This window comes from Pteronotus mesoamericanus, unplaced genomic scaffold (assembly GCF_021234165.1).
Source record: "Pteronotus mesoamericanus isolate MK-2021 breed Mesoamerican mustached bat unplaced genomic scaffold, CSHL_Meso_final contig_65, whole genome shotgun sequence".
NCBI lineage: Eukaryota > Metazoa > Chordata > Mammalia > Chiroptera > Mormoopidae > Pteronotus > Pteronotus mesoamericanus.
The window spans coordinates 12,632,660-12,645,091 of record NW_026555228.1 but is presented as its reverse complement, the minus strand read 5'-3'; the positions used below and the strand labels follow the sequence as shown (position 1 = coordinate 12,645,091).

General features: G+C 41.7%; 2 protein-coding genes across 3 annotated transcripts in view; one reads left to right on the top strand and one right to left on the bottom strand.

Moving 5' to 3' along the window:
* APOO (apolipoprotein O) overlaps positions 1 to 12,432 on the top strand; it is a 275,320-nt gene that overhangs the window by 98,562 nt on the left and 164,326 nt on the right. The gene's annotated exons all lie outside the window — the stretch shown is intronic.
* On the bottom strand, positions 10,098 to 10,492 carry LOC129076863 (jupiter microtubule associated homolog 1-like). Its single transcript, XM_054581005.1, is given in 2 exon segments — positions 10,098 to 10,141; positions 10,144 to 10,492. Coding segments are annotated over 2 exon segments (393 nt in total).

The window sequence follows — 12,432 nt, the reverse complement described above, 5'->3', positions numbered from 1 at the left end:
ATTATTTGTTGTCACATAAATTAATGCAAATCTAGTAGCTTAACTTACCTGCCTTTATTATTGTGTGGTTTCCCTAGGTGGGGAGTCCAGGCATGGCTTAGCGGGGTCCTCTGCCCAATGTGTCAGCCAGGCCGCATTCTCATTTGGGCATGTGACTAAGGACGAGTCCACTTGCAAGCTCAAGTTGTGGGCATTAGCGGAATTCATTTCTTGACTGAGGGCCTTGTCTTCTTGCTATCTGTCATTGAGGCTATCCCTTGTTTTTATTTTTATTTTTTAAAGGTTTCATTTATTTATTTTTAGAGAGAGGGGAAGAGAGGGAGAAAGAGAGGGAGAGAAACATTGATGTGCACGAGAAACATCGATTAATTGCCTCTCGCACAGCCCCAAATAGGGACCTGGCCCAGAACCCAGGCATGTGCCCTGACTGGGAATCGAACTGATGACCTTTCGGTTTGCAGGCTGGCACTCAATCCACTGAGTCACACCAAGCAGGTCTGTCCTCTGATTTTAGAAGCTGGCCTGCAATTCCTTGTCACCTTGGCTTACCCAGTATGGCCATTTACTTCATGAAGCTAGCAGTAAGAGTCTTTAGAGTAGTCTGTTAGCAAGATAAAATCTTTTTTTGGTGAAAACCCCCACATAACATAAAATTTACCATCTCAACCATTTATAAGTGTATAGTAGTGTTAACTAAATGCATGTTGTTGCATAACAGATCTTTAGAACTTGCAAAACTGAAACTCTTTATGCACACATTGAACAACTCCCCATTTCCCCCTCTCTCAGCACCTGGTAACCACCACTCCACTTTCTGTCTCTATGAGTTTGAGTATGTTCTTTAGGTATCTCATATAAGTAGAATCATACAGTGGCTTTCTATGAGTGGTTTATTTCACTTAGTATAATGTCCTCAAGATTTATCCATGTCGTAGCTTGTGACGTAAATTTTCCTTTTCAAGGATGAATCATATTCCATTGTATGTATATACCACATTTCTTTATCCATTCATCCAACAATGGACATTTAGCGTCCTTCCATCTTTTTTTATTATGAATAATGATGTAATAAATATAAGGGTGCAAATATCTCTTTTAAGATCCTGTTTCAATTCTTTTGAAGTAGGATTGCTGATCATATGGTAGTTCTATTTTTACCTTTTGAAGGAACCTCTCTACTGTTTTCTATAGAGGCTACACCATTTTACAATCCCAACAGTGCACAAAGGTTCCCTTTTCTCTACATCTGCACCAGCACTTGTTATATTGTTGTTTTTTTTTCTTTAATTTTTGGATAGTGGTCATCCCAATAGGTGTGAGGTGATATCTCATTGTGATTTTGATTTGCATTTCTCTGATGATTAGTGATGTTGAGCATCTTTTTAAATTAAATTTGTTGGGGTGACATTAGTTAATAAGATTATATAGGTTTCAAGTGTACGATTCTCTGATACGTGATCTTCGTACTGCACTGTGTCCCTGCCATCCAAGTCATATCATCTTCTGTTACTATATATTTAATCCCCTTTACCCTTGACTCCCTCCCCCACCCCACTTTGAACATCTTTTTATATGCTTGTTGGCCATTTGTATATCTCTTTTGGAGAGCTGTCTATTCAAGCTCTTTGCCCATTTTAAAATCGGGGTTTTTTTTGTTGTTGTTGTTGAGCAATAGGAGTTCTTTTTGTATTCTGATTATTGACTTATCAGATAACGTGATTTACAAATATTTCCTCAAAATTCAGTAGGTTGCTTTTTTACTCTGTTGGGTGTTTCCTTTGATGCATCCAAGTTTTCCAGTTTGATGTACTCATTTTTCTATTTTTTGCTTTTGTTGCCTGGCAACAGAGAGTTTTACATTATGTAACACAATCTTGGGAGTGACACCCTATCACCTTCAGCACATTTGTTGATTAAAAGCAAGTCGTAGGCACTGCCCACACTCAAGCAGAGAGGATCGCACAGAGGTGTAAACACCAGGAGACAGGACCATGGGAACACCTTGAAGTCTGTGTGCATTTGAAGAGCAGTAAAAGCCTGCTTGTTATTCAACAAGTATTTATTAAGGTCTGTTTCCTGCCAAGCATTGTACCTGGGGGAATGCGGAAATAAATATGGCATAGTCCCTGCCCTCCAGGGACTTAGAATTCAACATTGCAGACCCTTACAGTTCTAGTTATGATCGGAAGGGAGTCAGCCTGCTGGAGAAAAAGGACAGCAGAATCAGAGCTAAGGGGCAGGTACACAGTCAGTCACCCATTCCGGATGACCTGATGCTTCCGGCAGCCCTCCCTTAACCTGCTTCTGAAATCATGTCCTAAGGGAAGCCTCAACTCATGGATCAAGGCTTAACTCCCCATAAAGATGTAGGAGGTCTGCGAAGTGCAATCAGACATCCTTATTAGGCCTCCTAAAATATCACCTCTATGATGCTGAATATGGAGATTACTCAGTAAGGAGATCATAGGAAATAATTGCCTATTAGTACATAAAGTAGAAGACACCCCCTCTTTTCCCTATGGACTCTGGGAACACATAATAGATTTTAAAGTTCAGAATCCAGCTTCCCATTCTTTGTACACTTCATAAACTGGCAATTAAATGTTACCAGCGAATCGAGGAAAATAGAGGATACTTCAAAGAAGAAAATGTAGGGGAGTGAACTCCACCTGAGCAGCCTTTGCTGACCTGAGGGACAAGGAACAGACTCATGCGCCAGCCCTGGTGTGAGCGGATGTCGGGTATATTCAGCTGGAGAAAACAGAGACTATTAGCTGAGAACTCATTCCGGGGGTAGACAGTATAGGGTCAGCCATTGCTTTGGGGAGGGGGGATGATGGAAGTGGGAGAAGCGTGCAAGAAGATCAAAAAGGGACCCAAGACCACAGGATTGAGAAAATTATAATACATTTTAAGTTCTCCTTTTTAAAAATATTTTACTTATTTATTTTTAAAGGGAGGGGACTGGAGGAAGAAAGAGAAGGAGAGAAACATCAGCGTGTGGTTGCTTCTCACGCGCCCCCTACTGGTGACCTGGCCGGCAATCCAGGCTTGTGCCCTGACTGGGAATCCAACCAGCGACCTTTTGGTTCGTAGGCTGGCACTCAATCCACTGAGCCACACCATCCAGTGCTGACTCACATTTCTTAGTGCCTACTGTGTGTGGCATGCCTTGCTTGGCAATTTACAGCTGTGATTTCATTTAGTCTTAATTATCATGTATTATTACTTTTTTTTTACAGATGTTCCTCTGTGTCTTCTGGAGTCTATTAAATTGAAAAGATATTTGTTGTTATACTAAAAAAGGGTTAACTATACAGTTCCATTCAGAACTTTGGGGGAAAACTGGGCATGAAACCAGCCATTTAAATAAAGCTGGCCTGGGTAAACATCATCTGGAAGAATAAGGATTTTTTCCTTTGAGGCCCTCCAGTCTGTGCTGTTGAGATTTCCGTCATCATAGAAGTATGGAATGTTAGTGATTCTCTAATCTAATTCCTCATCTAAGGAAAGTGAAGCCCAGAGAGGGTAAAGAACTTGCTCAAGGTCACAAATATCCTGTAAATATCCAACACATTTGGTCCCCTTTACGCAAATTAAGTTTCTCTAGCACACACCTCAATTAATTACAACAAGAATGCTTGCTCTTGACAGTTCCAGCCTCCCAGATATCTTCTTATTTCTAGGTCTTCTCTGCCTCGTATCCCTGCCCCAGATACCAAGAATGGGATTGAGAAGTAGGACTATGCACTGTGGATCGGGAACACCTACAGCCTGGGACAAGTAAACAGTCAACTTTCTAAGAGATCCCTGCTGCCCTAAGAGGCTGCAGGAAGCTACCCATCCAGACTCCTTCCCAGGCGGAGCATTCCGGAGGCCGTAGGACTTTCTGCTCATGGAGGATTCCTCTCTGGACATCTAGTCAGTGAATCTGGAGCGTCACAATACCATCGCTCTTTCTGAGATAAGAGCTATCCCAGTACTTTGAAGAGGGTCCACTGCTCTCCATTTATGTTCTCCCCTTATAGACAGTATATACCTTCATCATCTGACAGGAAGAAGCGGTTTTCTCATCCGAACAAGTGACTTAGAAAATGCCAACCGGTTGGCATGGAGCCTAAGGGTAGTTGAATTAGTGAGCACTTTTTGGTTGGCGGAGTTGAGTGTACCTGTGTGGCAGAAACAGGCGGGATTTTTGAGGCCAGGCAGACCTAGATACAAATTCCAGCGCTGCCAGTTATCAGCTGTGTGATTTGGGACAGGTTTTTGAATTTTGGAGTGCCTATCTGTAAAATGTAGTTAATAGTTTCCTCCTCCTAGAGTTGTGAATATTAAATGCTGTTGTAAAGTCCATTGTAGAGTGCCTAGAATATAGTAAGTACTTTCTAAATGTTCATTCCTTTTGTTCTATTTGGTACTATAAGGATTATAACAATTTTTGGATGAGGAAGAATGATTGTGAATGGTTCAATAGGGAGATAGAATGATTTGTCCCCAAATCAATTTTTTAAAATATATTTTTAAAAGATTTTATTTATTTATTTTTAGGCGGGGGGAGGGAGGGAGAAAGAGAGGGAGAGAAACATCAATGTGTGCTTGCCTCTCATGCGCCCCCTACTGGGGACCTGACCCGCAACCCAGGCGTGAGCCCTAGACTGGGAATTGAACCAGTGACCCTTTGGTTCGCAGGCCAGCACTGAGTCCACTGCACCACACCAGCCAGGACTGTCCCTAAACCTATTTTTATCCTTTGCTTACACATGATCATTCTCTTATTCATTGACCTTTGTCATGAAACCTTGACCTTCCTCATGAATAATAAATGTGCAATGATTCTGTTGTTTTCCAACCCAGGAGGCCTGCCCTGGTGGTCATAGAAACAGGAATCATTGCAGAGCCTGTGTGCTCAGTATTGCAACGCCTATTGCACTCCGCCCACGGTGTTTTGTCTGCCTGGCTAGACATCAGGTGACTCCAGTGCAGGACACATCACCTAGGATAAATTGTTTGCAACCCTGACTCACTGTAGAAGTGGATCTCATCTGTCACCTGATTAACACTCAGCTATAAATCACACCTGGAGTTTTTTTTTTTTTAAAGAGCAGGCTTAGTAAAAGTAGGAGAAAATGTTGAAAAGGCTATTATGCAGATCATATTAATTAATCAGAACACAACTTTTTTCCTTCTTTTTAAAATATATTTTATTGATTATAAAATATTCAGTTATTACAGTTGTCCCAATTTTTTCCCCTTTGCCCCCCTCCACCTGTACCTCCTTTCCTCCAGCAGCCTCCCCCTTAGTTCATGTCCATGGGTCATGCATGTAAGTTCTTTGGCTTCTCCATTTCCTATACTGTTCTTAACATCCCCCTGTCTGTTCTGCACCTACCAATAATGCTTCTTAATCCCTGCACCTTTTCCCCCATTCTCCCTTCTCCCCCTCCCAGCTGATAACCCTCCAAATGTTCTCCATACCTATGATTCTGTTCCTGTTCTGGTTGTTTGCCTAGGTTTGTTTGTTGGTTTTTTTTAAAGATTCAATTGTTGATAGTTGTGAGTTTATTGTCATTTTAATGTTCGTAGTTTTTGACGTTCTTCTTTTTCTTAAATAAGTCCCTTTAACATTTCATATAATAATGGTTTGGTGATGATGGACTCCTTTAGCTTTACCTTGTCTGGGAAGCACTTTATCTGCCCTTCCATTCTAAAAGATAGCTCTGCTGGATAGAGTAATCTAGGTTGTAGGTCCTTTTTGTCCCTTTGAAGACTTCTTGTCAGTCCCTTCTTGCCTGAAAAGTTTCTTTTGAGAAATCAGCTGACAGTCTTATGGAAACTCCTTTGTAGGTAACTTGCTGCTTTTCTCCTGCTGCTTTTAAGATTCTTTATCTGTAACCTTTGCCATTTTAATTATGTTGTGTTTTGGTGTGGTCCTCTTTGGGAGAAGAGAATTCCCCACTTTCTTCTGCCATCCCAACTCCCACTGGTTTTTATAGCCAGAAGTTATGGGGACTTATCTTCCTAGCGCTGGACCCCTGGGCTGGGTGGTCTGGTGCGGGGCTGGGATTTCTTGCTCCTGAGGTATCCCTCCCGATTTTTATCCACCATATGTGGGCATGGGACCACCTCTTTTGCATCTCCACATCTCTGCACGTGTCTCCGCATCTCTGCCCCTCCAACCTGTCTGGATGAATGTGACTTCTTTAATTCCTTGGTTGTCAGGCTTCCATACAGCTCGATTTTCTGATGATTCTGGGTGATAGTTGTTGTGTAGTTGAGTCGTAATTTTTGCTGGTAGTGTGAGGAGGTGAGCCATGTTTACCTACACCTCCATCTTGACCAGAGGTCTTTTCTTCTTGAACAGATATTTTATAGTTACACCAGATAGAGGGAAATTATGATGTTATAGTGCTTAGAATCTGGGCAGGACAGCAGATAGAACAATTTCCCAAACTTTCTTTCAGTACTTAGTCTCTGGAACCATGGTTATAAACAAAGAGCTGATAAATGGTTAAACGCTCTTCATTTACCTTCAGCAATATATAGCAATGAAACACAATTTACAATTTTGTAATTTTTTACTCAATTTCAGAATGTTCCAAAGTAATTGAAAACTATAAATGAAAATATTTAAGAATTCCAGGGAGCCCCAAGCAGCATAAATGTAAAGAAAACCACACCCAGGCGCTGTAGAATCAAATTTCTGAAAACCAGTGATAAAGAGAAAATCTTAAAGATGACACTGATAACTGGTTTCTCATTAAAAACAATGCAAACCAGAAGATGGGGGAACAACATTTTTAAAGCATGGAAAGTAAAGCACTGCCAACCTAGAATTTTATATCTGGTGAAAATTCCTTTAAAAATGGAAGGCGAAATAAAGACATTTTGGATACGCTAAAGCCGAGAGAATTCATCACTAGTGAACTTGTACTACAAGAAATGTTACGCCCTGGCTGGTGTGGCTCAGTGGATTGAGCACCGGCCTGTGAACCAAAAGGTTACCAGTTTGATTCCCAGTTATGGAACAGGCCTGGGTTGTGGGCCAGGTCCCCAGTTGGGGGCGTGCAAGAAGAAAACCAATTGATGTCTCTCTCGCACATAGACGTTTCTCTTCCTCTCTTTCTCCCTCCCTTCCCCTCTCTCTAAAAATAAAGAATCTTTAAAAAAAAAAAGAAATACTAAAGGAAGTTCTTCAAGCTGAAGGACAATGATACCACCTGGATGCAAAGGAATGAAAAGTACCAGAAATGGTAAATATGTAGGTTTGTATAAAAGGCATTTTTCTTGTTTTTAATGTCTTTATTTAATGTCTTGTATTTAATGTCTCAGATAATTAACTGCTTAATACCATTATGAGATTTATAACATTTGTAGAAGTAGAATGTATGAGGACAACAGCATGAAGAATGGGGAAGAGATGGAGTGGGAAGTATATTGTTATGAGATTCTTACATTACAATCAAACCTTGGTTCTCACTCATCACCCATCTTGAATAGTTTGGTTCTCGACCAAGTTGTTCATGGGAAAAATGTCTTGGTTCTCAGAAAAAACTTTGTTTCTCTACCCAACAACCCTTTCGTACTGATATCTGTATGATCAGTTCCTTGTACCATTCAGTTTTCAAACAAATCTCTTCTCGAACAGCCTTCTGGAACAAATTAAGTTCAAGAACCAAGGGTCTACTGTACGTTTAAATACTATAATGTTTAAAGGCAGACTGTGATAAGTTAAAGACGTATACTAAAAAAAGGTATAACTAGTAAGTCAATGGAGGAGATAAAAATGGATTCATAAAAAATAATCCAAGAGAAGACAAGAGAAGAGGAACAAACAATAGATGGGTCAAACAGAAGTGCAGAACTACTGTTGTTTCTGGTATCTTATATCTATCAGGAAAGTAATTACCAAGGGAAAATCCTAAAACATCTTGTATTTATTTCTCAAAATTGGAATGACATAAAGAATAATTAAACATGATACCCAGACTCCCAGAAGTGAAACTGAATAGCTTTTGTTGATGATAATATCAACATTGAAATCAGTTCTGTTTATGATGATAGATTATTTTGGTTCAGAAATGCCTGCAAGCTGGCATGACTTGAAAGGATTTGAAAGAAGTAACATATTAGGGAAAGGAGACCTGAGGTACTCAGTGTTGTCACAGTGGGAGTGGCTGCATGATTTGGGTAGCGGAATTAGAAATGAGCGAAATTAGGATAGCCTCTGAAAGTGGAACATAAAATCAAGCAGAGATATTCCAACTGTACCCCAGACCAGTCAATATTTGACTGACTGACTGAGTGTACTAACATATCTAAAGAGAGAAGGTACATCTTATAACAAACTTGATCATTGTATCAGGAATGCTTTTGACTACAACTAACAGAATACCCTACTTGGAGTAGCTTAAGCCATAGAAACTTTACAAAACTCTGTTAAAACCCCCGAGGCAGCCAGTTCCAGGACTAGTTTAGCAATTACCAGTAACCATGCTATCAAGGATCTGGGCTTTTCCCCTCTCTGCCAGTAATCCTCAACTCATCTCAGGAATGCGGCAGGCTTGCGAGAGTGCCAAGCATTATGTCCTCACATCAGCATCCCAGGCAGGGAGGAGAGGTCAGTAGCAAAAATTCTTCTCCTGATAAGGCTTTACCTTTTTGTCTGGGAAGCAGCATCTTCCTGAGAATACCCCAGAAGGCTTCCCTTTATATTTTGAGATGGATAGGAGAGGCAACTAAAGGTGTCCGTGAGGATCAGTCCTAAAAGTGTAGAAAAAGAAGACTCTTAGAGGCAAAAATTAGCACAGCTCAACCTGGCCCTGTACTGGAACAAGATACCCTGACTGAGACGAGAACTCCAGTAGACTCTTGAGATGGGTGTATGCATATTGTGGAGGTAGATACATCAGCCTCTCCTTATTCAACATTTATTTAAATATACCATTTAGCCCTGGCTGGTGTGGCTCAGTGGATTGAGTGCCAGCCTGTGAAACAAAAGGTCACCGGTCTGATTCCCAGTCAGGGCACATGCCTGGGTTGCAGGCCAGGTCCCCAGAAGGGGGCGCACTAGAGGTAACCACACATTGATGTTTCTGTCCCTCTCTCCCTCCCCCTCTGTCTAAAAATAAAAATAAAATTAAAAAAATGTCATTCGACAGATTTTTATTGCTTCAGGTGTTGTAGTCGCTATAGTAATTATAGCAATAGAAAATCAGACAAAAGTCTTTGCCTTGATGGTACTTAATTTCCAGTAAGTGATGGTACCTTGGCAGAATGCAAGTGATGCCATACTCATCAGTAAATGTTCTGATTATAATTGGGTTTCTCTTGGTCCCCAAGGAGCCCCACATTCACTATGAGTTAAGAAGTTGATATTCTTATTTATTAGAGTTTTGGTTGGTGTGAACCCTGCTAGAGGCACAGATTCAACTTAAGTGACAAATCAATTGTCTGATCTGTGTATCTAGGACCAGTACCTGAACCATGGTGAATTCAACAAGGCATTTCAACCCAGTGAGCCAGTATGGGAGACAGAGAGCCACACAGCTTTCTCCAGTGAACACCCTAAGAGTGCATGTTTCCCCTATTGGGAATGTTTGAACTTATTTATACATGTGAAAGGGATACAAGAAGGAAATGATAAATTACAAGCATTTAGTTTTTTATTTTTATTTTTAAAAGTGCTCCTCTTTAAATGAAACAAATCCAAAAGATGTAAAGTTAGGCTCAAGATGTGCAATTCATACCCTGGCTGATGTGGCTCAGTGGATTGAGTGCTGGCCTGCAAATCAAAAGGTCACAGGTTTGATTCCCAGTCAGGGCACATGCCTGAGTTGCAGGCCAGGTCCCCAGTAGGGGGTGCATGAGAGGCAACCACACATGGATGTTTTACTGCCTCTCTTTCTCCCTCCCTTCCCCTCTCTAAAAAATAAATAAAGTCTTAATTCTAAACAACAAAAAAAATACAATTCACAAGCATGGAGAAAATGAACAAAATGACAGTTTAGGACATTTGGAGTTAACCCAGGACAAGGCTGAAATTGCCACCAGGGGGTTTTCTTCAAGATGGCACTGGAGCAGTGGACGCTGGCTTCTCCTCACTCTGTCCCAGGCTGGCCTGCAAGTCTGTGTCCCTATTTTCATGAATCTCACCTTCTCCCCTCAGATCTAGGAAGTCTCCAGAGTTCGCTTCAGAAGAGTTCCTTCTTTGGGGTCCAGATGGTTTAGAATCTTTTCTGCCATGACACTTGGCACCTGCTGACTTGGCCCATGAAGGGGAATTTTTCTCAGTTGTCCCAAAGGTGCTAGAGGCCATTTTGTTCTTCCTCATGTGTCGTTCTGTTGGTTCAGCAAAGCCTAATGAAAAATTGGATCCATCAGCTGGAGGCCACAAAACCTGCGAGCTGTTGCTGCTGTTGGGGTCGATGCCCTTGAACGTGGTGGTGGTGGTGGTGGTGGTGATGGCGTGGACGCAGGAGGCCGAAGGGCTCATTCTGAGAGGCACAGAGCTACCTATCCGCTGACAGCAACCGCTACAGGAGCCTCCACTGCCTAAATGATAAGCATTTAAATCTGTCCTTTCAAAGGAGTCCTGATCTTGAAATCCTGTCGTTAGTGCAATTACCATGAACTAATAGGATTAAAATTCATCCTCAGAGGAGTCAAGATTAAACAAATTTTCCTATTGATGGACATTTAGGTTGTTTTGTTTTTCTCCCCCCCACCCCGCATTTCAAACAATGCTGTTATGAACATTCTTGTATATGTCTTCGAGCACAGGAGCAATACTTTATAGAGTATATGCCTAGGACTGGAATACTGGGTCAAAGAGTACATGTGATAGATGGATAAGAAGTGGTGCATATATACAATAGACTATGACTCGGCCATTAAAAAAGTGAAAAGGGGTGATTTATTGTATGGGAGAACAACTTAGTTGATCTGCAATAAACGCCAACCTCAAAAGCTACCCTACGCAGCACCTAAAATTTAATCAGTCTATTATCCATGCAATAACTTAAACCCTTTGAGATCCTCCCAACTCCTACCCTGTGCGGCACCGTCAGTTTGTTCTCTGTATCTATGAGTCTGTTTCAGCTCTGCTTGCTTGCTTGTTTTTGGATGGATCGTGAATATGATCTCTCATGTAGGCTCTTTTGTTTTTGTATTATCCTCTTGGGGAAGGTTCTTTAAACCCAGTCCAGCTGGCTTTTGAAGGTTGGGTTAGGACTAAACCAGGGGTGTCCAACCTTTTGTCGTCTCTGGGCCACACTGGAAGAAGAAGCATTGTCATGGGCCATACATTAAATACATTGTGACACATAATCACACACACACACACACACACACACACACACACACACAAATCTCATCATGTTTTAAGTAAATTTACGATTTTGTGTTGGGATGCATTCACAGCCATCCTGGGCCGCATGCGGGTTGGACGCCCCTGGACTAAACTGCCCTTTGAAGGCGGGAACGTTACTTACCATTCCTCCCCCTCCATTACTACCTCGCTCAAAAGCTTGTTTCCATGATCCAGTCAATTAAATCGTAACCAGATAGTGAGAATGAACTGTGTACCCAGATGTGAAATTTAAAAGATGACTCCCGCCTTCAAGAAGCTTATAGTTTCATTGGAGTCTCATGAATGGATACTTCAAATAATTAAACAATACAAGGCAAAGTATAATTAAGTGATAAATCGTCAGATACAGACTTAGTGACATAGAAGTGCAGAGAAAGTAAAAGTTAATAATGATTACAAGAGTCAGGAAGTTCTCTTAGAAGAAGCAGAACTTCAGTTAGGCCCTGTGAGTCCATGAAGGGAGGAAGGCAGTCAGCGAAGGGAATAGTACAGCATGAACAGGCCAGAGCAAGAAACCAGAAAGTTGAGAGCCAAAGCCGCCTTATCTGAAATGAGTCAGGAGGCCAGACAGGAGCCCCTCTGAGGCAGGCACCATTATTTTCAGTCTGTGGCTCCAGCATCAAGCAGACCTCTCACAGAGTAGGAACATGACGTGTGTGACTCGCCCAAACATAACACGAGGAGATGGATTGGAGATCTGTCTACCCAGGGACAGAGTTCCTGTTAGCTAAGTGGTGACTCTCCCTCAGCGAGCTGGGGCTCAGCTCAGAACTTTTCTGAGAGGCATGTTGCTTCCCCCAGGAAATGGAACTGAGTCATCTGAGAATGCAGCAAAAAGGGATGTCTTGCTTATTCAACTCACTTCTGCTGAGGACGCATAGCCCTAGTTGCCTCCAGTATAAGTTTTATCTGGCTTAGTGGTAACACTGCCAGGTCATTCAGGGAACTGTCCTTCCAGGAAATGCTCAACTGGCCATTGATACAGTGGTACCTGGCCAGCTCCCACAGGTGCCTTTAATTAAAACAACACACTTAAGTTAGCCAGCTATGCATAATAGTACAAG